This window comes from Hypomesus transpacificus, chromosome 9 (genome assembly GCF_021917145.1).
Source record: "Hypomesus transpacificus isolate Combined female chromosome 9, fHypTra1, whole genome shotgun sequence".
Lineage (NCBI taxonomy): Eukaryota > Metazoa > Chordata > Actinopteri > Osmeriformes > Osmeridae > Hypomesus > Hypomesus transpacificus.
Genome location: NC_061068.1, coordinates 14,897,033 through 14,923,801, shown reverse-complemented (window position 1 = coordinate 14,923,801; position 26,769 = coordinate 14,897,033). Strand labels below are relative to the sequence as shown.

Sequence of the window (26,769 nt, the reverse complement as noted above, 5' to 3'; positions counted from 1 at the left end):
TACTGTGTGTTTGTTGGTGACCCTAGACACACACATGGACACACACACACTTGGACACACACACACACACATGCATGCATACACTGTAAACACCACATTTATGACCATTAATATGACAGGGCTCTCAGAGCAGGAGGGAGGGAGGGAGGGAGGGAGGGAAGGAAGGAGGGAGGGAGAAATAAAGATGTTTTATATATGATGACAGAACACCTGCTGTGTGTTTGTTGGTGACCCAGTGACCCTAGACACACACATGGACACACACACACACACATGGAAACACACACATACACACACACACACACATGCATGCATACACTGTAAACACCACATTTATGACCCGTAATATGACTGGGCTCTCAGAGCAGGAGGGAGGGAGGGAGGGAGGGAGGGAGGGAGGGAGGGAGGGAGGGAGGGAGGGAGGGAGGGAGGGAGAAATAAAGATGTTTTATACAGGACGACAGAACACCTGCTGTGTGTTTGTTGGTGACCCAGTGACCCTAGACACACACATGGACACACACACACACACATGGAAACATACACATGGACACACACACACATGCATGCATACACTGTAAACACCACATTTATTACCGGTAATATGACTGGGCTCTCAGAGCAGGAGGGAGGGAGGGAGGGAGAAATAAAGATGTTTTATACATGACGACAGAACACCTGCTGTGTGTTTGTTGGTGAACCTAGACACACACATGGACACACACACACTTGGACACACACACACACACATGCATGCATTCACTGTAAACACCACATTTATGACCAGTAATATGACTGGGCTCTCAGAGCAGGAGGGAGGGAGGGAGGGAGGGAGGTAGAAATAAAGATGTTTGATGCAGAATGACAGAACACCTGCTGTGTGTTTGTTGGTGACCCTAGACACACACATGGACACACACACACTTGGACACACACACACATGCATGCATACACTGTAAACACCACATTTATGACCATTAATATGACAGGGCTCTCAGAGCAGGAGGGAGGGAGGGAGGGAGGGAGGGAAGGAGGGAGGGAGAAATAAAGATGTTTTATATATGATGACAGAACACCTGCTGTGTGTTTGTTGGTGACCCAGTGACCCTAGACACACACATGGACACACACACACACACATGGAAACACACACATACACATGGACACACACACACATGCATGCATACACTGTAAACACCACATTTATGACCCGTAATATGACTGGGCTCTCAGAGCAGGAGGGAGGGAGGGAGAAATAAAGATGTTTTTTACAGGATGACAGAACACCTGCTGTGTGTTTGTTGGTGACCCAGTGACCCTAGACACACATATGGACACACACACATATGCATCCATACACTGTAAACACCACATTTATGACCAGTAATATGACTGGAGTCTCAGAGCAGGGAGGGAGGGAGGGAGGGAGGGAGGGAGGGAGGGAGGGAGAGAGATGTTTTATACAGGACGACAGAACACCTGCTGTGTGTTTGTTGGTGACCCAGTGACCCTAGACACACACATGGACACACACACACACACACATGGAAACACACACATACACATGGACACACACACACATGCATGCATACACTGTAAACACCACATTTATGACCGGTAATATGACTGGGCTCTCAGAGCAGGAGGGAGGAAGGGAGGGAGGGAGGGAGGGAGCGAGGGAGGGAGGGAGAAATAAAGATGTTTTATACATGACGACAAAACACCTGCTGTGCTTTTGTATGTGAACCTAGACACACAAATGGACACACACACACTTGGACACACACACACACACACATGCATGCATACACTGTAAACACCACATTTATGATCAGTAATATGACTGGGCTCTTAGAGCAGGAGGGAGGGAGGGAGGGAGAGAGGGAGGGAGGGAGGGAGGGAGGGAGGGAGGGAGGGAGGGAGGGAGGGAGGGAGGGAGGGAGCGAGGGAGGGAGGGAGGGAGGGACGGAGGGAGGGAGGGAGAAATAAAGATGTTTTATACATGACGACAGAACACCTGCTGTGTGTTTGTTGGTGACCCTAGACACACACATGGACACACACACACTTGGACACACACACACACACACATGCATGCATAAACTGTAAACACCACATTTATGACCAGTAATATGACTGGGCTCTCAGAGCAGGAGGGAGGGAGGGAGGGAGGGAGGGAGGGAGGGAGGGAGGGAGGGAGGGAGGGAGGGATGAAGATGTTTTATACAAGATGATAGAACAACTGCTGTGTGTTTGTTGGTGACCCAGTGACCCTAGACACACACATGGACACACACACACACATGGACACACACACACACACACATGGACACACACATGGACACACACACACATGCATGCATACACTGTAAACACCACATTTATGACCGGTAATATGACTGGGCTCTCAGAGCAGGAGGGAGGGAGGGAGGGAGGGAGCGAGGGAGGGAGGGAGAAATAAAGATGTTTTATACATGACGACAAAACACCTGCTGTGCTTTTGTATGTGAACCTAGACACACAAATGGACACACACACACTTGGACACACACACACACACACATGCATGCATACACTGTAAACACCACATTTATGATCAGTAATATGACTGGGCTCTTAGAGCAGGAGGGAGGGAGGGAGAGAGGGAGGGAGGGAGGGAGGGAGGGAGGGAGGGAGGGAGGGAGGGAGGGAGGGAGGGAGGGAGGGAGAAATAAAGATGTTTTATACATGACGACAGAACACCTGCTGTGTGTTTGTTGGTGACCCTAGACACACACATGGACACACACACACTTGGACACACACACACACACACATGCATGCATAAACTGTAAACACCACATTTATGACCAGTAATATGACTGGGCTCTCAGAGCAGGAGGGAGGGAGGGAGGGAGGGAGGGAGGGAGGGAGGGAGGGAGGGAGGGAGGGAGGGAGGGAGGGAGGGAGGGAGGGAGGGAGGGATGAAGATGTTTTATACAAGATGATAGAACAACTGCTGTGTGTTTGTTGGTGACCCAGTGACCCTAGACACACACATGGACACACACACACACATGGACACACACACACACACACATGGACACACACATGGACACACACACACACACAAACACACACACATGCATGCATACACTGTAAACACCACATTTATGACCGGTAATATGACTGGGCTCTCAGAGCAGGAGGGAGGGAGGGAGGGAGGGAGAAATACAGATGTTTTATACATGATGACACAACACCTGCTGTGTGTTTGTTGGTGACCCAGTGACCCTAGACACACACATGGGCACACACATAAACACATGCATGCATACACTGTAAACACCAGATTCATGACCAGTAATATGACTGGGCTCTCAGAGCAGGGAGGGAGGGAGGGAGGGAGGGAGGGAGGGAGGGAGGGAGGGAGGGAGGGAGGGAGGGAGGGAGGGAGGGGGGGAGGGGGGGAGGGAGGGAGGGAGGGAGAAATACAGATGTTTTATACATGATGACACAACACCTGCTGTGTGTTTGTTGGTGACCCAGTAACCCTAGACACACACATGGACACACACAAACACACACATGGACACACACATAAACACATGCATGCATACACTGTAAACACCAGATTTATGACCAGTAATATGACTGGGCTCTCAGAGCAGGAGGGAGGGAGGGAGGGAGGGAAGGAAGGAAGGAAGGAAGGAAGGAAGGAAGGAAGGAAGGAAGGAAGGGAGGGAGGGAGGGAGGGAGGGAGGGAGGGAGGGAGGGAGGGAGGGAGGGAGGGAGGGAGGGAGGGAGGGAGGGAGGGAGGGAGGGAGGGAGGGAGGGAGAAATAAAGATGTTTAATACAGAATGACAGAACACCTGCTGTGTGTTTGTTGGTGACCCAGTGACCCTAGACACACACATGGACACACACACACACACACACGGACACACACATAAACACATGCATCTATACACTGTAAACACCACATTTATGACCAGTAATATGACTGGGCTCTCAGAGCGGGAGGGAGGGAGGGAGGGAGGGAGGGAGGGAGGGAGGGAGGGAGGGAGGGAGGGAGGGAGGGAGGGAGGGAGGGAGGGAGGGAGGGAGGGAGGGAGAATTAAAGATGTTTGATACAGAATGACAGAACACCTGCTGTGTGTTTGTTGGTGACCCAGTGACCCTAGACACACACATGGAAACACACACACACATGGACACACACACACACACATGCATGCATACACTGTAAACACCCATTTATGACCAGTAATATGACTGGAATCTCAGAGCAGGGAGGGAGGGAGGGAGGGAGGGAGGGAGGGAGGGAGGGAGGGAGGGAGGGAGGGAGGGAGGGAGGGAGGGAGAAATAAAGATGTTTGATACAGAATGACAGAACACCTGCTGTGTGTTTGTTGGTGACCCAGTGACCCTAGACACACACATGGAAACACACACACACATGGACACACACACACACACATGCATGTATACACTGTAAACACCCATTTATGACCAGTAATATGACTGGGCTCTCAGAGCAGGGAGGGAGGGAGGGAGGGAGGGAGGGAGGGAGGGAGGGAGGGAGGGAGGGAGGGAGGGAGGGAGGGAGGGAGGGAGGGAGGGAGGGATAAATTAAGATGTTTAAGACAGGATGACAGAACACCTGCTGTGTGTTTGTTGGTGACCCAGTGACCCTAGACACACACATGGACACACACACACATGCATGCATACACTGTAAACACCACATTTATGACCAGTAATATGACTGGGCTCTCAGAGCAGGGAGGGAGGGAGGGAGGGAGGGAGGGAGGGAGGGAGGGAGGGAGGGAGGGAGAAATAAAGATGTTTAATAAAGAATGACAGAACACCTGCTGTGTGTTTGTTGGTGCCCAGTGACCCTAGACACACACATGGACACACACACACACATATGGACACACACATAAACACATGCATGCATACACTCTAAACACCACATTTATGACCAGTTATATGACTGGGCTCTCAGAGCGGGAGGGAGGGAGGGAGAAATAAAGATGTTTAATACAGAATGACAGAACACCTGCTGTGTGTTTGTTGGTGACCCAGTGACCCTAGACACACACATGGACACACACACACACATGGACACACACATAAACACATGCATGCATACACTGTAAACACCACATTTATGACCAGTAATATGACTGGGCTCTCAGAGCGGGAGGGAGGGAGGGAGGGAGGGAGGGAGGGAGGGAGGGAGGGAGGGAGGGAGGGAGGGAGGGAGGGAGGGAGGGAGGGAGGGAGAAATAAAGATGTTTGATACAGAATGACACCTGCTGTGTGTTTGTTGGTGACCCAGTGACCCTAGACACACACATGGACACACACACACACACACACGCATGGACACACACATAAACACATGCATGCATACACTGTAAACACCAGATTTATGACCAGTGTAGCAGAGAGTCAACAGAAAAAGCTTGGTACCATCCACACTTTTCTCCTACCCCGAAAAGGGGGAAGGGTTCTTATCTCCCAGTGCTTCAAAGCCTTGACCCAGCATGGGGTCAGGAACAGAGACCACATGGTCACACAGTATCAGACAAAGGAGTATAAGGGAGAACTTTCTTTCGTGGATTTACAAACATATTTCTCAAGGACTACATGGCTCATGGACACTAATTCAATGACAGTAGTCGATGTGTTATAATGTGTGTTTTCTCATTTACCTAGAACGTGTTTAATTGATGTTTGATTATAAATCCCCTTCAGATATAGTTAAATCAGTCAATCTTGATATCAAAATAATTGTATCATACTAACAAAACCAGTTATGAACGTTGTATTGCTCTATTCTGAAGTTTAAGCATTTCATGGACATTTGAGATAATGGAATTTAAACTATCAGCCACTTCACACCTCTGGGCAGATCTCAAGACGACGCCCAGGTGGAAGTAACTGACCAATGAGAGAGGTCACCTTCACACGGATGACCCCCTGTTCTTTGGAGTATAAAACCCCCAAACGTACAATCACCCCCGCTTCTTCGTAGGATTAACTTGGGGTGAATGCGTCACTCTCTAACCTTTACCTCATAACCTGCATATTCACTTTGCGCCCGGAACTTTGACGAGAGATTCCGTTTCCTATTCGTTGGACATAACGAACCATTGACTCCGTTCTTCAAACCGACAAAAGTAACTGCGATTTGCAATATTTCTTACTTGTGACATATTGGCATGTTGTGATTGAATTGTCGATGTTTGATTGTATTTTACAAATGATTTAACTTGACCATCGTTAGGTCAGTTGCTATTGATCGTCCATTGTTACTATAGAAGCCTCTTCCTCTGTACATCTTCCTCACTCTCTCTCTCCCCTCCCCCTCCACACGCGCTCTACGCAGCCATTGTGTAGTGCGCTCTCATTAGAATTTAGGCCTACTGTACTGCTGTAACCCAACTAACCCATAACTTGTCTGGTATGTGTTCACTATAATTACATTCTCTTAAATAAATCATTGTGTATAATACTCGCTTATCTCTCACGTTATATGATCTGCTCTACTTTCATAGAATTCCCTACTTAAGATTAGACTGATTATTACGAGTGCTATTATTCAATATTATTAAATAAGGTTTCCTCTGTCCTTTTCACAAATCAGAGGTGGTGCCCCCAAGAACTACTATACTTTATTATAAACTAAGTATTGCTAATCTTAACCGTGCAAACCACGCTACAACAGTCACTGTACTGTTTCACAGTATGATACAGTAATCCACCAGACTGTGACCAATCATGCAGTGCACTGCAGTCATGGATGCATGGGTGTTACAGTTGTTCTCGATTGCTTAAGCACGATTTTGATCGTTTTGATTTTCAAAACACCTCACAAAATTAGCACAACCACACACCCATTGAGCAAAACACCTCAGATCTGGGCCTAAATTAAACACTCTTGTAAAAACTATACTTATTTAACAAAACCATCTTTTGTTACCATATGAAACACACACGTTGAATATGACTTAATTCTATTTGTACCAGTTACACACTGCTGTTGCAAACCTAACACACTTTTAGCAATTCTACTTATCAGTGATTAGTGTAAGTGAAGTACACAGAGAAAGTGCAAATATACAATAAATTCACCAAACACACAAGAGCGATGCTGCAGACTGATGAAAATCTAATTTGTTTTTCTCCATATACCCAAATTTTCTCAACATGGAGAATTACAACAAAAACAACAAAAAATGTCTCAGTTTTCATAGCTGCATACTGTGTAAGCTATCGGACAAACACAACATTGTATCCAGTACCAAAAAAAAGAAGAAAAAAGATCTGAAAACAAAACCGAAAATACAGAAAATGCTTTACATCATCTCTCCGCCTAGCTGGATCTGGCCAGAGAATTTCATCTACATCACAGGCAATATCCTCATTGGCAAGGCAACGTGGGAAGAACCGTCTGGAATGCTGAATCCATCCTTGTACTACCGCAGCGTCGATTTGGTCACAGGCCTCCTCCATGTCCTGAATGAGGGGTACCTGAGCCTGGGGCCGGAGATCGTACACCTTCCACCGCCATGGCCAGAAAAACTCTTTGATTGGGTTAAGAAACAGAGAGTATGGTGGAAGGTAAAGGATTATGAACTGTGGACGGTGTTGAAACCAGTTCTGGACCAGAGCAGAGCGGTGGAATGACACATTGTCCCAGACGACAGTGAATTGCATCTGGTGCATGTGGTTAACTGCAGTGATCATGTTTTGCAATCGGTCCAAAAATGTAAGGATGTGAGCTGTGTTATAAGGTGTTATCTTCTCCTCTCTCCCTCCTCCCTGCCTCTCACCCTATTCCCTCCTAAGTCATCTACATTCTCTACAACTCTTTTCCTTTCCTTCCAGAACAGCAGGTTTATTACAGTTTTTTTAAGTTAAGTAAGTTTTTAAGTTTTGAATAAAAGAGGAAAAGAAAAAAATATGTGTGTAAGCAGTTGAAAAAAACTGTATGCTCTTCCAAACCTCGAGCTACGAGTCGTGCTCTGGGCACAATACCACTGGGAGTTTCTGTGAGACTACAGACCCATCTGGTAGAGACACACTTTTGACCTGCATCATCCACTTCCTCAAAAACATTGTTTGTGTTCCAATTCATCATTTCATCCTGTTTGGCTGTATCGAATGAAATGTCTTTTGTTATGAGTACATCAGTCTACCTATCAGTTGATTCAGTGTTAAGATGATCAACACCTGACATATCCACTTGCTCCTTTTGTCCATCACTGCCATCAGGTTCAATATATTGCCAGTTAAACCAGTGTTTGTATTTCCCAGAGGCTTAGCCTGCTCTGCCTAAAACCTTGGTTCTCTGTGGACCACCACCATCCTGTTTCATGAATGCTAGGGTCTGTCCTGTTCTTAACTTCACCCCAGCAGAAGAGATGGGGTGACCACAAACGTTGTGATCTGTTTCAGTTTGTGTCCTACTGGGATGAACCACTTCTCCTGTATTCACCTCATCATCACTGATGTTCTCCTGCTCGCTGTCTGGGTTCTCTTCACCATCTGAGCTTTCTGCTCCATTGTTTAAGCTGCATTTCTCACTTGCTGTCTCACTGTTGTCCTGCACAGTTTGCTTTTGCCGATTCCTGATCCTGTGTGTTTATCTTTTAGACCTGGATTGATGTACTCTAACAAGAGTCCCCACATGTCTTCCAAATCCAACAGCTCCATCTTGATCCATAACTAGCCCTGGTCCCTTCCACTTAGGACAGTGTGCTCTACAGGAATAGACCTTTTCTCCTGTCACATACATGTCGTCTGTGGGCCTGAGCTGTTTACGTAGGGCCCTTCTTATCCGCTCACAAGACTCTGCTTCAGTCAATGCTCTCCTAGAAGCATGTCCAGCAGAAATGTGTTCTCCAACTCTAGCACTCATAGTGGTGCCTTCTACAGCAGGTTGTTTGTCAACTGATATAGAAGGAAGGTTAGGATTCTGTCCAAACACTCATTGATCAGGACTGTAACCTTGAACCTTCAACATCCAGTTCTTGGGCATGAGGGCCCAGTCAAGGGCAGTGTGCCAGTCACATCCCTGTTCTCCTTTGACCTTCTGGATGATCTCAGTGAGCGTTTGATCAGGTCTCTCTAGTAGTCCGTTGCTCCAGGGACTGTATCCTGCTGTTGTTTCTGTCTCCATGTTCCAGTTTTCAGCCATGTGTCTCTGATCTCTTGGTTGTTGAATTCTCCACCACTGTCACTGTCCAGCCTCTGGGGGGCGCCATGGACACTGATCCAGGTGGGAATGAAGGAGTCGACCATGTCAGACACTGATCCAGGTGGGACTGAAGGAGTCGACCATGTCAGACACTGATCCAGGTGGGAATGAAGGAGTCGACCATGTCAGACACTGATCCAGGTGGGAATGAAGGAGTCGACCATGTCAGACACTGATCCAGGTGGGACTAAAGGAGTCGACCATGTCAGACACTGATCCAGGTGGGACTGAAGGAGTCGACCATGTCAGATGACTTCTGTGTTTTAACAATGTTTCCAGTGCTGAAACGTGTGAAGTGGTGGATAATGTGAAGATACCACCCAGCTGGCTGCACCTTCTGTAGATCCACCACCACTGTCTGGTTCTACTCTGAAGCCAGGGGCAGCCCCACAGCAGGCTTGGGCTTTGGCTGTTTGGACTTCTGGCAGATTTCACAGTTGGATACTATTTGTTGTCAAATAGTAAAGCATTTTTGTGGTTGTTTCCTGAACTGTGAATAAGTCTCTGTAGCCTGTCTGCCGACGTGTGACCAACGTCAACCTTGACAACTTCAGTTTCAATTTGGCATTTTGTCAGTCCTATTTTAGCTGGTAGTTTAAAATTGTTTGTGGAATATAGTCAATTCCCATCTCAGAATCGAAATGATCTGCAACTGGGAGTTTCTGTTTGCATCAACTGGTCCACTTGATCTTGGGTGAGGTTGTCAATATACCTTTCCAGCCATTTCTCCCCGCACACAGTACAAGCAGTGTCAAAAATCACTGATCCCAATGATTCAGTGATAAATATCTCTGCATTTGAGATGGCGGCCTTTGTAAATAATGTAATGTTACATACAGTTACTCTTACTAGTTTTAATGTGGGGACAGTCTTTAGCCAAATAAAATGTACACTGGCAAATAACACTGGATCTCATACCGGAGGAACTCCCAGCCTGACTTCCTGTCCACAGTCCTGTGCCTCCTAACCTGACTTCCTGTCCACAGTCCTGTGCCTCCTAACCTGACTTCCTGTCCACAGTCCTGTGCCTCCTAACCTGACTTCCTGTCCACAGTCCTGTGCCTCCTAACCTGACTTCCTGTCCACAGTCCTGTGCCTCCTAACCTGACTTCCTGTCCACAGTCCTGTGCCTCCTAACCTGACTTCCTGTCCACAGTCCTGTGCCTCCTAACCTGACTTCCTGTCCACAGTCCTGTGCCTCCTAACCTGACTTCCTGTCCACAGTCCTGTGCCTCCCAACCTGACTTCCTGTCCACAGTCCTGTGCCTCCTAACCTGACTTCCTGTCCACAGTCCTGTGCCTCCCAGCCTGACTTCCTGTCCACAGTCCTGTGCCTCCTAACCTGACTTCCTGTCCACAGTCCTGTGCCTCCTAACCTGACTTCCTGTCCACAGTCCTGTGCCAGTTTACTGACGGCCATCAGGTGGTCTGAGCCACTGTCTCTGTGTGAACTCTCTCACCAGTCCTCTGAGCTGAGCATGTTGAAGGCCTGATCCACTGTCTCTGTGTGAACTCTCTCACCAGTCCTCTGAGCTGAGCATGTTGAAGGCCTGATCCACTGTCTCTGTGTGAACTCTCTCACCAGTCCTCTGAGCTGAGCATGTTGAAGGCCTGATCCACTGTCTCTGTGTGAACTCTCTCACCAGTCCTCTGAGCTGAGCATGTTGAAGGCCTGATCCACTGTCTCTGTGTGAACTCTCTCACCAGTCCTCTGAGCTGAGCATGTTGAAGGCCTGATCCACTGTCTCTGTGTGAACTCTCTCACCAGTCCTCTGAGCTGAGCATGTTGAAGGCCTGATCCACTGTCTCTTCTGGGTTTGTCAGCTGCTGCACTCTTTCCTGCTTCTCAGTCTGCCCTAGCTGGACCACAGACTCAGCGGCTGTCTGCCTCACTATGGGTTGAAAGGGTGCTACTGTTTACCTGCTCTCCCTATGTGTCCAACCTTCATCTGATCAGGAGAAAAGCTGCACTTCGTTAGCCTCCAGATTAAATCCTTCATCAACATACAATTCGACAGACCTCCTTTTGTGTTTGAAACGAACAAACATTTTAATTTCAATCTTACTTCGTTGCTCTTGGTCGTTGCCAGGGTGTGAACCCCAAAAAGTGTGTGACAATATCCATTTAGCTGACACTGGATTGACTATGTGTGTATCAATGTTGTTCTAGCTTCCTTTAAGTGTTTACCACATAATATCTGTTAGAGACTGACCTGGTTTGGGGCCATCCTTGGGCAGGTATAGGAACCTCTTACCCCGAGACACTTTGCCCCTGGACCTGGCAGAAGGAGCAGGAGGTTGAGGGGTAGGGGGAGCAGGAGGTTGAGGGGTAGGGGGAGCAGGAGGTTGAGGGGTAGGGGGAGCAGGAGGTTGAGGGGTAGGGGGAGCAGGAGGTTGAGGGGTAGAAGGAGCAGGAGGTTGAGGGGTAGGGGGAGCAGGAGGTTGAGGGGTAGGGGGAGCAGGAGGTTGAGGGGTAGAAGGAGCAGGAGGTTAAGGGGGTAGGGGGAGCAGGAGGTTGAGGGGTAGAAGGAGCAGGAGGTTGAGGGGTAGGGGGAGCAGGAGGTTGAGGGGTAGGGGGAACAGGAGGTTGAGGGGTAGGGGGAGCAGGAGGTTGAGGGGTAGAAGGAGCAGGAGGTTGAGGGGTAGGGGGAGCAGGAGGTTGAGGGGTAGGGGGAGCAGGAGGTTGAGGGGTAGAAGGAGCAGGAGGTTAAGGGGGTAGGGGGAGCAGGAGGTTGAGGGGTAGGGGGAGCAGGAGGTTGAGGGGTAGGGGGAACAGGAGGTTGAGGGGTAGGGGGAGCAGGAGGTTGAGGGGTAGGGGGAGCAGGAGGTTGAGGGGTAGAAGGAGCAGGAGGTTGAGGGGTAGGGGGAGCAGGAGGTTGAGGGGTAGGGGGAGCAGGAGGTTGAGGGGTAGAAGAAGCAGGAGGTTGAGGGGTAGGGGGAGCAGGAGGTTGAGGGGTAGGGGGAGCAGGAGGTTGAGGGATAGAAGGAGCAGGAGGTTGAGGGGTAGGGGGAGCAGGAGGTTGAGGGGTAGAAGGAGCAGGAATATTGGCTTTAAAAAAAATAAAATAAAAAATTAATTTGGATATTAACAATGGATATCTCGGTGGGGATCTCATTCTATTATGACTGTAACTGTTAGCTGCTCCTGGCATTCTCTAATCCCTGCTCTCCTCTCTCTGTCCCCCCCCCCACACATCCCCTGTGGTGTGGGAGGTTTGAGCTGTCAGGACCTGTCTGGTCGTCGGTCTACCAACGCTGGACCAGGTCGTCAACCGGAATCCAGTCTCCATGACGGCCAACAGCGAGTTTCCCGGTCCCATCCAATGTCTATAAAGCCGAATGTATAGTATATATATGTAATATGTGTATAATATGTTTAGCCTGTGTTCTGCTCCTCTCTTACCAACCGTCTCTGGAGGAGGGGATCCCTCTCTGAATTGCTCCTCCCAAGGTTTCTTCAATTTTTTCTCCCGTTGGGAGTTTTTCCTTGTCTTCCTTGAGGGTTTAGGTTGGTTGAGGGGTAGTTCTATGGGCGTATGTGAAGCCCTCTGTGACATGCTTGCATGTAAAAGGGGCTATACAAATACATTTGATTTGATTTTGATATCCGCGGCCCCAAATGGGCCTTAAAAAATGCCACTCCCCTTAGGACTAAGCCCCCCTTTTTTTGAATCCTAGAAACACCTCTGAAGTCCAGCTCCTCCTCACTTCTATCCATCCCCCCTCCAGCAGGACCACCGGCCTGCTCTGGTGTGGCCGCCCTCCATTCCACTCATGAGCCGCACCTGGGCAGCTGGTGGTCTCCCGTGGGACATACCTGCCTCTGAACACCTGACCCAGGGCTTGCTGGTGCCGCTGCCCAAGGTGCTGACTGGAGTGCTGCCTGTGGTTCCTACTGGGACGCTGTTTATTGATATGCAGGTCTTCTGTGTACAGAAAAGCTTGAGTCTCTGTGAGGTCAAGAGGTCACGTAGCGGGCCTTGGACAGTACACATATAGATCAGGGAATGTGCTCCTTATACCTTTGGAAGGGCAAGATGCAGAAATAGTACAAACAATGATTTATGACCACATCACCTGTGTGTTGTTTCTCCTGTGCCTTAAGTCGTGGAATGTGTCCTGTTTAAGGACATGTTTTTGTTGCAATTATAAAAATTACAATACAGCACAAACAAATTCAACACAAACCCAGTCCTCATACAAACAGCTGTTTCCACATCATGGATCAGTTTCTTCTCCTGGGGCTGAAGAAAGGAGCAGCTTTTATGGGAGGCAGGTCGTGCTGATGGTTGGGATAGTGGAGACTGGCGGTTTATTGGACCAGGGAGGGGACCGGAATGGACCAATAAGACGGGGAATTGGGATCTGAGAGATTGAGTGAGAGGAAGGGAGTGAACAAACAAAACACAGACATCATCCAGACCAGAACTAGAGACATGATGTCTGGTGATGTAACAGTGTACTGTATGTGTGTGTGTGTGAGGGTGTGTGTGTGTGTGTGTGTGTGTGTGTATGTGTGAGTGTGTGTGTGTGACTGTGTGTGTGTGACAGTGTGTGTGTGTGTGTGTGTGTGTGTGTGTGTGTGTGTGTGAGGGTGTGTGTGTGTGTGTGTACTGTGTGTGTGTGTGTGTGTGTGTGTGTGTGTGACAGTGTGTGTGTGTGTGTGTGACTGTGTGTGTGTATGTGTGTGTGTGTGTGTGTGTGCAGATGTCTCAGCAGTCCAGGAGCTGCTGTATCCAGAGGGGGGCCATGGCCAGGCTGCAGCTGCTGAGGGCAGAGTACAGCAGTGCCCAGCTCAGCCTGCAGGAGGCGCTCAACCACAGCTTCCAGGAGCCTCAAACAACCTACAGACCAGGAGCAGCTACTGACACATCATGATGGGCTCTTTGTTTTAGAAATGAATAAGAATCATTTAAATAAAAACTTAGACAGCAGAGATTGTAGGGAGATGTCCATTCAGTACCTGCAAGCACACCACACATGTGTTAACCAGTTCAATCAGAATTTGATGTGTAATCTCTCTCCTGATGGTTCCCCTCTCTGCAGGACCCAGACGTGTGTCACTTATGTGTATCTGTTGTGAATCTGAAGGTGATTGTTTCATTGTGTTCCCTAATTATGTATAATAAGTCATGAGTTGCTGTCAATACTGCCAGCCTCTGGTATTACTGTAATGTAGTGCCTCAGCAACACTACAGGAACACAGTGTTAGATCTCCCTCATACACAAACACATCCAGTAAACACACTTCACCCTGACATGATCCATCTGGTGTCTGAGCAGCATGTTCTGTGCAGCAGTCAGGACACACAGGCTGCACAGTTATTCAGCAAAGATCTAGATCCTCCTGACAGCCAGGAGAAAGCTCTGTAGAGGTTTACATGTTACATGACATGCCGGTTTGGGTTTGGTTCATGAACATATTTTAAGGAAAAATAATTTCACAAATGTTTTATCTGTTATAGTTATGCATCTATAACTTATTTACCTAACTGCTGTTCTTGACGTTATTCACTAGTGTGACATCATTGGAAAGCCTAAGATGTCCTCTCAAATGGACAAAGTAAAAGTGTAAAATAAATACAATGGGCAGTATGGTTGCAAAGTCACTAGTCCAAATCCAATGTTAATGACAGAGTAGACCAAAGACAAACTATTTTCAGTCAGCACCATTGTGTCAACCTTTCTAACTGGACGAATCCCTCAGTGTTTAACCCTGGTCTCAACTTGTGTTCTTTCAGTTGGTTTCCCTCTTCCTCTTTCAGCTACGTGTCAGTTTCAGTATCACAACTCAATGAGAGAACTGTTTCTCAACAGGAAATGTCCACTCCCAAAGAGAAGACACAATACAGTAAGTGTAACGTACGTTATTTTATTGACTGAAACAGAGGATATTTTATGAAATGATTTCCAGAACTCCAAGCACCTCAATTAATTGACTTGGTGAACAGCACTGTTGGGTCCTTGTTGTTCAATGTGCTGATTCACTACGATGGTCAGTTACCTGCTGTAGACCTTCAGTCAATATAGATGTAGTTCAGACTCACGTTCTGGTGGGTCAACACATCAAAAGACTGACTTTACCAGACTCCAGACTGTAGTGTGTGTGAAATATTTACATTCAGTTTGCAAAAAAATCTACTATGTGTTTTTGATATTTATCTTATGAAAGTTGTGGTAGCCAAGTGTTATTCAGACATAGTAAACCATGTTTATTCTACAGGAGTCTTTAGGTTACCTCCCATCTTGGTCAATGTTCAAACCTGTCAGTTATAATATATTTCCTTTCAATGCAAATAATAAAGTGGCATACAGCATGTCACTCAGGGGCGTTGTTAGATCCTTTTTACTGGGGCACGTGCCCCAGTATAAATCTGCTGTCCCCCAAGTCAAATCTAAAGTTTGAGTTTTAACAATTTACTTTATTAGTAAAACATTTTATGCAGTATCCCAATCAACACTTGTTAAATGAAAGCAGTTTAACCGAAAATACAAACGATGCCGCAGAATTCTATGTCAGCGTGCCCCTCTGAGCTTGCCAAATAGCCACTGCAGCACGCACATAGAAGTTCCGGTATCGGACTCGGCACACAAGTCAGAATTGAAGTAGGGGTTGAGGGGTAGGGGGAGCAGGAGGTTGAGGGGTAGGGGGAACAGGAGGTTGAGGGGTAGGGGGAGCAGGAGGTTGAGGGGTAGAAGGAGCAGGAGGTTGAGGGGTAGGGGGAGCAGGAGGTTGAGGGGTAGGGGGAGCAGGAGGTTGAGGGGTAGAAGGAGCAGGAGGTTAAGGGGGTAGGGGGAGCAGGAGGTTGAGGGGTAGGGGGAGCAGGAGGTTGAGGGGTAGGGGGAACAGGAGGTTGAGGGGTAGGGGGAGCAGGAGGTTGAGGGGTAGGGGGAGCAGGAGGTTGAGGGGTAGAAGGAGCAGGAGGTTGAGGGGTAGGGGGAGCAGGAGGTTGAGGGGTAGGGGGAGCAGGAGGTTGAGGGGTAGAAGAAGCAGGAGGTTGAGGGGTAGGGGGAGCAGGAGGTTGAGGGGTAGGGGGAGCAGGAGGTTGAGGGATAGAAGGAGCAGGAGGTTGAGGGGTAGGGGGAGCAGGAGGTTGAGGGGTAGAAGGAGCAGGAATATTGGCTTTAAAAAAAATAAAATAAAAAATTAATTTGGATATTAACAATGGATATCTCGGTGGGGATCTCATTCTATTATGACTGTAACTGTTAGCTGCTCCTGGCATTCTCTAATCCCTGCTCTCCTCTCTCTGTCCCCCCCCCCACACATCCCCTGTGGTGTGGGAGGTTTGAGCTGTCAGGACCTGTCTGGTCGTCGGTCTACCAACGCTGGACCAGGTCGTCAACCGGAATCCAGTCTCCATGACGGCCAACAGCGAGTTTCCCGGTCCCATCCAATGTCTATAAAGCCGAATGTATAGTATATATATGTAATATGTGTATAATATGTTTAGCCTGTGTTCTGCTCCTCTCTTACCAACCGTCTCTGGAGGAGGGGATCCCTCTCTGAATTGCTCCTCCCAAGGTTTCTTCAATTTTTTCTCCCGTTGGGAGTTTTTCCTTGTCTTCCTTGAGGGTTTAGGTTGGTTGAGGGGTAGTTCTATGGGCGTATGTGAAGCCCTCTGTGACATGCTTGCATGTAAAAGGGGCTATACAAATACATTTGATTTGATTTTGATATCCGCGGCCCCAAATGGGCCTTAAAAAATGCCACTCCCCTTAGGACTAAGCCCCCCTTTTTTTGAATCCTAGAAACACCTCTGAAGTCCAGCTCCTCCTCACTTCTATCCATCCCCCCTCCAGCAGGACCACCGGCCTGCTCTGGTGTGGCCGCCCTCCATTCCACTCATGAGCCGCACCTGGGCAGCTGGTGGTCTCCCGTGGGACATACCTGCCTCTGAACACCTGACCCAGGGCTTGCTGGTGCCGCTGCCCAAGGTGCTGACTGGAGTGCTGCCTGTGGTTCCTACTGGGACGCTGTTTATTGATATGCAGGTCTTCTGTGTACAGAAAAGCTTGAGTCTCTGTGAGGTCAAGAGGTCACGTAGCGGGCCTTGGACAGTACACATATAGATCAGGGAATGTGCTCCTTATACCTTTGGAAGGGCAAGATGCAGAAATAGTACAAACAATGATTTATGACCACATCACCTGTGTGTTGTTTCTCCTGTGCCTTAAGTCGTGGAATGTGTCCTGTTTAAGGACATGTTTTTGTTGCAATTATAAAAATTACAATACAGCACAAACAAATTCAACACAAACCCAGTCCTCATACAAACAGCTGTTTCCACATCATGGATCAGTTTCCTCTCCTGGGGCTGAAGAAAGGAGCAGCTTTTATGGGAGGCAGGTCGTGCTGATGGTTGGGATAGTGGAGACTGGCGGTTTATTGGAACAGGGAGGGGACCGGAATGGACCAATCAGACGGCGAATTGGGATCTGAGAGATTGAGTGAGAGGAAGGGAGTGAACAAACAAAACACAGACATCATCCAGACCAGAACTAGAGACATGATGTCTGGTGATGTAACAGTGTACTGTATGTGTGTGTGTGTGAGGGTGTGTGTGTGTGTGTGTGTGTGTGTGTATGTGTGAGTGTGTGTGTGTGACTGTGTGTGTGTGACAGTGTGTGTGTGTGTGTGTGTGTGTGTGTGTGTGTGTGTGTGAGGGTGTGTGTGTGTGTGTGTACTGTGTGTGTGTGTGTGTGTGTGTGTGTGTGTGACAGTGTGTGTGTGTGTGTGTGACTGTGTGTGTGTATGTGTGTGTGTGTGTGTGTGTGCAGATGTCTCAGCAGTCCAGGAGCTGCTGTATCCAGAGGGGGGCCATGGCCAGGCTGCAGCTGCTGAGGGCAGAGTACAGCAGTGCCCAGCTCAGCCTGCAGGAGGCGCTCAACCACAGCTTCCAGGAGCCTCAAACAACCTACAGACCAGGAGCAGCTACTGACACATCATGATGGGCTCTTTGTTTTAGAAATGAATAAGAATCATTTAAATAAAAACTTAGACAGCAGAGATTGTAGGGAGATGTCCATTCAGTACCTGCAAGCACACCACACATGTGTTAACCAGTTCAATCAGAATTTGATGTGTAATCTCTCTCCTGATGGTTCCCCTCTCTGCAGGACCCAGACGTGTGTCACTTATGTGTATCTGTTGTGAATCTGAAGGTGATTGTTTCATTGTGTTCCCTAATTATGTATAATAAGTCATGAGTTGCTGTCAATACTGCCAGCCTCTGGTATTACTGTAATGTAGTGCCTCAGCAACACTACAGGAACACAGTGTTAGATCTCCCTCATACACAAACACATCCAGTAAACACACTTCACCCTGACATGATCCATCTGGTGTCTGAGCAGCATGTTCTGTGCAGCAGTCAGGACACACAGGCTGCACAGTTATTCAGCAAAGATCTAGATCCTCCTGACAGCCAGGAGAAAGCTCTGTAGAGGTTTACATGTTACATGACATGCCGGTTTGGGTTTGGTTCATGAACATATTTTAAGGAAAAATAATTTCACAAATGTTTTATCTGTTATAGTTATGCATCTATAACTTATTTACCTAACTGCTGTTCTTGACTTTATTCACTAGTGTGACATCATTGGAAAGCCTAAGATGTCCTCTCAAATGGACAAAGTAAAAGTGTAAAATAAATACAATGGGCAGTATGGTTGCAAAGTCACTAGTCCAAATCCAATGTTAATGACAGAGTAGACCAAAGACAAACTATTTTCAGTCAGCACCATTGTGTCAACCTTTCTAACTGGACGAATCCCTCAGTGTTTAACCCTGGTCTCAACTTGTGTTCTTTCAGTTGGTTTCCCTCTTCCTCTTTAAGCTACGTGTCAGTTTCAGTATCACAACTCAATGAGAGAACTGTTTCTCAACAGGAAATGTACACTCCCAAAGAGAAGACACAATACAGTAAGTGTAACGTACGTTATTTTATTGACTGAAACAGAGGATATTTTATGAAATGATTTCCAGAACTCCAAGCACCTCAATTAATTGACTTGGTGAACAGCACTGTTGGGTCCTTGTTGTTCAATGTGCTGATTCACTACGATGGTCAGTTACCTGCTGTAGACCTTCAGTCAATATAGATGTAGTTCAGACTCACGTTCTGGTGGGTCAACACATCAAAAGACTGACTTTACCAGACTCCAGACTGTAGTGTGTGTGAAATATTTACATTCAGTTTGCAAAAAAATCTACTATGTGTTTTTGATATTTATCTTATGAAAGTTGTGGTAGCCAAGTGTTATTCAGACATAGTAAACCATGTTTATTCTACAGGAGTCTTAAGGTTACCTCCCATCTTGGTCAATGTTCAAACCTGTCAGTTATAATATATTTCCTTTCAATGCAAATAATAAAGTGGCATACAGCATGTCACTCAGGGGCGTTGTTAGATCCTTTTTACTGGGGCACGTGCCCCAGTATAAATCTGCTGTCCCCCAAGTCAAATCTAAAGTTTGAGTTTTAACAATTTACTTTATTAGTAAAACATTTTATGCAGTATCCCAATCAACACTTGTTAAATGAAAGCAGTTTAACCGAAAATACAAACGATGCCGCAGAATTCTATGTCAGCGTGCCCCTCTGAGCTTGCCAAATAGCCACTGCAGCACGCACATAGAAGTTCCGGTATCGGACTCGGCACACAAGTCAGAATTGAAGTAGGCTAAGAAAACCTTACAAAACTAAAGAAAGTTTCTAAATGATAGACTTACTGAACATCATATTTTGACTAAAACATTAAAACAATATTACATGAAGCTCAAAAAACTGTATTTGCACTCAACTGATAGCGAAAAAAATGTGCGTGCTCGCATTAACTATTGATGTCCCTGCCAAAGCTGATATCAAACTTGCGTCTCTGAATGGTTGTATAGTGGGTTAAGCAAGGGGAGTTTCTATAGCATAGTCATGCATTCTGCGCAAGCTTGAAAGAAAAAAAAGGGATATGAATAGGGGCCTGTGCCCCAGTAGAGTTTTATTTCTAAAACTGGTTGTTCCCATCCTTGATTGTGATTGGCTATATAGCATTCCATGCCATTGTAAAATCCAGCATAATCTCACAGGTTGTCCTCATAACATTCTTTAACATTCCATATCACTGCTCATCGAATATTTCAAATTGAAAAAGACGGCAAAGATGTGCATCTGGCTGTTGCGTGGCAACGATTTATGTAGGAACTATACTTTGTAGTAGCGGAAGAATGACGGTTTATTATTAAACTATTTTGTTTCTAATTGTTTTATTGATGAAACCATATCAAATATTTGTAGTAACAGTTTTAGAAAAGCAATAAGCCCCGCGAGTCCGTGGTTTACGCTGATTTTAGAACAGGTAAGGGGTTTAACAACTCCCCTTACCTGTTCTAAAATCAGCGTAACGGCCTCTTGGGGCTTATTGCTTAAGTCTAACAACGCCTCTGATGTCACTCCAAAGGTATTTAGTCATTTTTTGGTCTGTCGTCAGATCAAATACCTCTTCAGAACATATTAGATCAGGGGTGTCAAACTCATTTCGCATCGTGGGCCACATACGGCCTAGGGAGATGTCAAGTGGGCCGGACCATTAAAATTATACCATACTCTGCTATAAATAACCAAAATATCATGTCTTTCTTCTGTGTTATCTAGTTTAATTGATATAAAGACCATATCGTATAAAGTCCGTCCAACCGCTTTAACAAGTAATGATCTCTTCGGTGGTGTAGTTGGTTAAAGCGTTGTACGGTTACATATTGTTAATGCAAATCTGGGATCCCAAGTTCGCGCCCCAGTCCAGTGAATCTCGTACGATATTCTTTAACTTTTACTGTGAGAAAATGACATAATTCTAAAGGCCTACGGATGTATCACAACATTTTAATGTGTGAGCACTAATATCAGATCAAAATGAACACATGTAGCCTTAATTAAATATTGAATAACGTAGGGTAGTCTACCGTCGGAGACAACCACTACGCCTCATTCAGCCAGTTTAAACGGCTGCTAGATGACGCTGTTCATTTTCAAAGCGCCGATAGTTCGGCTCTTTGGGCCGGCACAATCCGGAAGAAACCACCAAAGCTTCACAAGGCATCGTTCGCCCATCCCTAGTAGAGACCAAGGTATTAATTGATACCGTCTGCTGTTTTCAGTCTGTCTCAGTGATGCGGCTTGTCTTCTACTCTGATGGAAAGAGTGCGCCCCTTAGCGGATAATCCATGAATTACAGCGATTTAAAAATATTAATTCCATGTCTTTTATGCATTTTTTCCACTTTCAAATTATCCTGCGGGCCTGATCGAACCTCCTTGGGGGCCGGTTCCGGCCCGCGGGCCGTATGTTTGACACCCCTGTATTAGATCTACAAATAGGTTGTAAATGAACAAAATGCGAAACAAAAGTATTTCATGTCCACGGCAGATACAACAGATACAAAACATATTTTAAAGAAGACACTCATCAAAGAGAGAATTATAAAACAACATTAGAATTTTCATTTATCTTACGTGCCTGACAGTGCGTTCACACTGCAGCGACGCGAATCGCTTCCCTTCCCACAGTTCACCACGCTCGGGGGCGTATCAGACAGATTAGAATTGTAGTTCTCTAAAGTCACTGTTGTAGGCTAGTTGTCATGGCCAAGTGTGCAGACTTGGGTTTACGTACTCGCAACATCGATCAAAATACAACTTGTATACAAAATACAAAACTGTTTAATAGACATACACAATAGACATCTGTAAAAAACGTTTTATTATATTACTCAAAGTCTCTGCTAATCTGTTGATACGATAGGGAGTTCCAGCCGGGCTAGCTAGCTAGCTAGTTACCACAGAACGAAGTTACGTAATGTTACATAATATTATTACTTAAGTGAGTAACGAAGCAATATAACAAGAATATTACATAACGCGTTACCCCCAACACTGTTTATCAGTATCAGTTATCTCCCTTGACAACACAGTCTGTATGGTAAAACCCTCACTGATATCATTAGTATCCAGATTCAGTCTGTATGGTAGAACCTGCAATGATATAATTAGTAGTTTAGTGTATAGTATATAGAAAGTATGTGTAGTGTATAGTATATAGTGGGTCTGTGTAATGTTTAGTGTATATTAATAGTGTGTCGGTGTAGTGTATAGTGTATGGTATATAGTGGGTCTCTGTAGTGTATAGTGTATAGTATATAGTGGGTCTGTGTAATGTTTAGTGTATATTAATAGTGTGTCGGTGTAGTGTATAGTATATGGTATATAGTGGGTCTCTGTAGTGTATAGTGTATAGTATATGGTGGGTCTGTGTAGTGTATAGTGTATAGTATATAGTGGGTCTGTGTAGTGTATAGTATATAGTTAGAATGTGTAGTGTTTAGTCTGTAGTATATAGTGGGTCTCTGTAGTGTATAGTGTATAGTATATGGTGGGTCTGTGTAGTGTATAGTATATAGTGGGTCTGTGTAGTGTATAGTATATAGTTAGAATGTGTAGTGTATAGTCTGTAGTATATAGTGGGTCTGTGTAGTGTATAGTGTGTAGTATACAGTGGGTCTATGTAGTGTGTAGTGTATAGTTTATAGTGGGTCTGTGCGGTGTATAGTATGTAGCAAGTATGTGTAGTGAATAGTATATAGTGGGTCTATGTACTGTGTAGTGCAGGGGTTAGGGCTGCATAATTAATCACATTTTAATCACAATCAGAATTTTGGCTTCCCACAATCCAAATCGCGTGATCGAGCAATACTTAAAATGTGTCATTACCTTCATAGTATTGTTTTTTTTTTGCTTCCTAAAAAATATTTACACAATGGAAAATGGAAAATAGTGCCATGTTGAAGTTTTGATACATTTGATTAATTGTTTTATTTATTTAATGGTATTTATTCTTTAAGGAGATGCACTGAATTTTGGCGAATAAGAGGACCTACTTTATTTTGATGCACATATTAGATGAGAAGTTTCCCTTCCTGATTCACTCAGCTCAAACTGAGAACTGGTTTTGAGCAGGAAACATCACCAAGAGACCACAACGCTTCCTCATGAAGAGAAGATGGAGCCTTGCACAACTAAACCTGTCATGGCTGGCTTTTAGTCTGTGACAAAAGCGATTGCACACATGAGGTTGCAAAGTTATGCATTTACTGAACTAAACTGAGAAAAGCAGTTAACAATAATTAAGGGATGGGATGTGTTCATTAGTGAAACAGCAGTGAAGGGAGTGTAAGTTTGGGTCAGGTTGGTTATAGGTGCTGGTCTGTGGTAGCCTGACATTGTCATACTCATAATTCTAGTCAGGATATGAGTCTGATAACTCTCCGTTGGGCTGTGAGTATGGGGCGTGTTTCAACCGAACTCGTAAAACAAACGCCTCTTCACTCAATTGGATAAACCTACAACCAATCAGAGCAATGTAATATGTTCAGTGTTTCCCACAGATTAGAAATCTAATTGTGGCGGGGAGGGGTGGGGGTTGTCAGACGGGGGGGGGGGGGGGGGGTCGTAATAATTCCTTCGTTAATAATTCGTTACAGTTAATTTGTTAGTAATTTGTTACATTAAATATTAATCCAAAATGATTCACACCTTCACAAAATTAACAACAACTAACATAAAATTTCTGCATTATGCATGTAGCAACGCTAGTGCTAAACAACTATTTAACTGGTCGGCTCCATGACGCCGAGTAAGTAGCTAGCTCTTGAGACTTCTCACCAAAAGAACGAAGGGGAAACTTCGAGTACTGTAAGTCGCTCTGGATAAGAGCGTCTGCTAAATGACTAAATGTAAATGTGAGTAAGCTACCTAGCGAAAAGTAGCCTCAACTTTCCTCGACTTTTAGCTACGGCACTAATGCTGAAGGCTCGCTGATATAGCTGTCGGTCTTACTAGAACGGCATATGTATGCATTGTTGCTAACGTGTGCTGACGTTGTGACTGCGTGCATATGTGAGAAAGACGCATGAGTGACAGAGAGACGGAGGGAGAGCAGGGGAAAGGAAATGCAGTTGAACGAATACGCTGCGTGTTTTAACCTAAATAGCGATAAAAAAAAAACTTTTACAAAACGCAATGTGTGGCGGCCGGTGTTGATTCTGTGGCGCACCGCCACAAATAAGTCTATGTGTGGGAAACACTGATGTTGTTTGTTGAAAACAAATTCAACCGAAGCGCTCTTTGGTGACGTGGTTGATTACGTTACTGTTGATCATCTGTCCATCATCGAATGAAGCCCGCCCTGACAATTTCATTGGTCCGAACAGCTCCTGTTCGGACAAAGTTTTTCCACAACCAGCTTCCCCAGACCCAACTTCCCGACCCAATGTTTTTGTGGGCGGGGCTAAATTGGGCAGGCAGACAGGCTAGGTCTGTGGGCATCTGTGAAGCCCTCTGTGACACTGCTGATGAAAGGTTGCTGTTGAAAGGGGTTATACCAATTAATACAATGGATAAATGAGTGAGACATCAGAATATAGGGGTACTGGAAGCTACTGGAAGTGCTGGCAGTAAAGCTGAGTGGTGATGGTGAAGGGAGGGTGAGAGAAGAGCCTGCTCTTCAACAGGTAGGCAGGCTGCATATAGAGGCCTGTACAGGGCCCTGTACTACCAAGCAAGTTCAACAGGTAGGCAGGCTGCATATAGAGGCATGCACTACCAAGCAAGTTTAACACGCCCAGGATCAATTCTCCTTATCTTGCTTCACTAAACCCAACAACCGCGATCACACTAAGCAGTATCACGATGGTGGTTATCAACTCCTTAACTAAACCCAGGTTTCCCCAATTGAGCAATGAGCGCATTAACTAAAAAAGGGGCGTGCCTGCTAAATAGGACCAATTACACATATGAACAAGCGTAGAGTGCCGTACTTCATACAACACTAACATTAATTTAGGACAAATATGAAGAGTTTAAGAGCATAATTAAAGCTCAAATCCACACTGTGGTTGCTTCTAATAAAACAAAGGAATGTTGGGAGAAAATTGCAGACTGTGAATGCGTAAGTTAATGGCCTTCTCAATATCACTCATTGAGGCAGTAGTAGATCTGACTCTAAAAACAATGTGTATAGTGTTTTCCATCCAATTAGATCCACGGGATTATCGACAAATGGTGATGCCATTTTCCAAGACGATTTTGGTGGGTCAGTAAGCAGTGCTTTTATACGTGTTGACCTGTTATCTCGAACATAACCTGCTACGGAGCAGATTAAGTGTGCAGCATGAGTTACCATGGTGATCTATCTTGGTAAGAAGTGAACCACTGTCGTGATACTGAAAATCCAGAGTTAAACCTAAAGTTACCTCGCTAACCCTGAATCTGGCTTCATAGTATAGGGCTTGGGTGTAGTGGATTAGACTACATAGATACCTACACAGGTGTGGTGGATTAGACTACATAGAGACCTGCACAGGTGTGGTGGATTAGACTACATAGAGACCTGTACAGGTGTGGTGGATTACACTACATAGAGACCTGTACAGGTGTGGATTAGACTACATAGAGACCTGTACAGGTGTGGATTAGACTACATAGAGACCTGTACAGGTGTGGATTAGACTACATAGAGACCTGTACAGGTGTGGATTAGACTACATACAGACCTGTACAGGTGTGGTGGATTAGACTACATACAGACCTGTACAGGTGTGGTGGAGTAGACTACATAGAGACCTGTACAGGTGTGGATGAGACTACATAGAGACCTGTACAGGTGTGGTGGATTAGACTACATAGAGACCTGTACAGGTGTGGATTAGACTACATAGAGACCTGTACAGGTGTGGTGGATTAGACTACATAGAGACCTGTACAGGTGTGGATTAGACTACATAGACACCTGTACAGGTGTGGTGGATTAGACTACATAGAGACCTGTACAGGTGTGGATTAGACTACACAGACACCTGTACAGGTGTGGTGGATTAGACTATATAGAGACCTGTACAGGTGTGGATTAGACTACATACAGACCTGTACAGGTGTGGATTAGACTACATAGAAACCTGTACAGGTGGGGATTAGACTACATAGAGACCTGTACAGGTGTGGATTACACTAAATAGAAACCTGTACAGGTGTGGATTAGACTACATAGAGACCTGTACAGGTGTGAATTAGACTACAAAGAGACCTGTACAGGTCTGGATTAGACTACATAGAGACCTGTACAGGCGTGAATTACACTACATACAGACCTGTACAGGTGTGGATTAGACTACATAGAGACCTGTACAGGTGTCGTGGATTAGAGTATATAGAGACCTGTACAGGTGTGGTGGGTTAGACTACATAGAGACCTGTACAGGTGTGGATTAGACTACATAGAGACCTGTACAGGTGTGGATTAGACTACATAGAGACCTGTACAGGTGTGGATTAGACTACATAGAGACCTGTATAGGTTTGGATTAGACTATATAGAGACCAGTACAGGTGTGGATTAGACTACATAGAGAGCTGTACAGGTGGGGATTAGACTACATAGAGACCTGTACAGGTGTGGATTACACTACAT

At 45.8% G+C, this 26,769-nt stretch overlaps 2 protein-coding genes across 5 annotated transcripts in view; one reads left to right on the top strand and one right to left on the bottom strand.

Annotated features, from left to right (window-relative positions):
- LOC124471292 (NACHT, LRR and PYD domains-containing protein 12-like) overlaps positions 1 to 26,769 on the bottom strand; it is a 1,476,309-nt gene that overhangs the window by 980,290 nt on the left and 469,250 nt on the right. The gene's annotated exons all lie outside the window — the stretch shown is intronic.
- The window catches only part of LOC124471300 (NACHT, LRR and PYD domains-containing protein 12-like), a 479,590-nt gene that overhangs the window by 422,498 nt on the left and 30,323 nt on the right, over positions 1 to 26,769 (top strand). For 2 of the 4 annotated variants that reach the window (XM_047025760.1, XM_047025755.1), the window contains exons 1-2: positions 17,979 to 18,419; positions 19,070 to 19,179. The exons of 1 other annotated variant lie outside the window; for it this stretch is intronic. In XM_047025760.1, coding sequence (XP_046881716.1) covers positions 19,123 to 19,179 — 57 coding nt within the window. In that variant the 5' untranslated portion in view covers positions 17,979 to 18,419; positions 19,070 to 19,122. Of the gene's footprint in view, positions 1 to 17,978; positions 18,420 to 18,912; positions 19,180 to 26,769 lie in introns of those variants that run through there. One more of the 4 variants, XM_047025756.1, reaches the window with a different exon arrangement.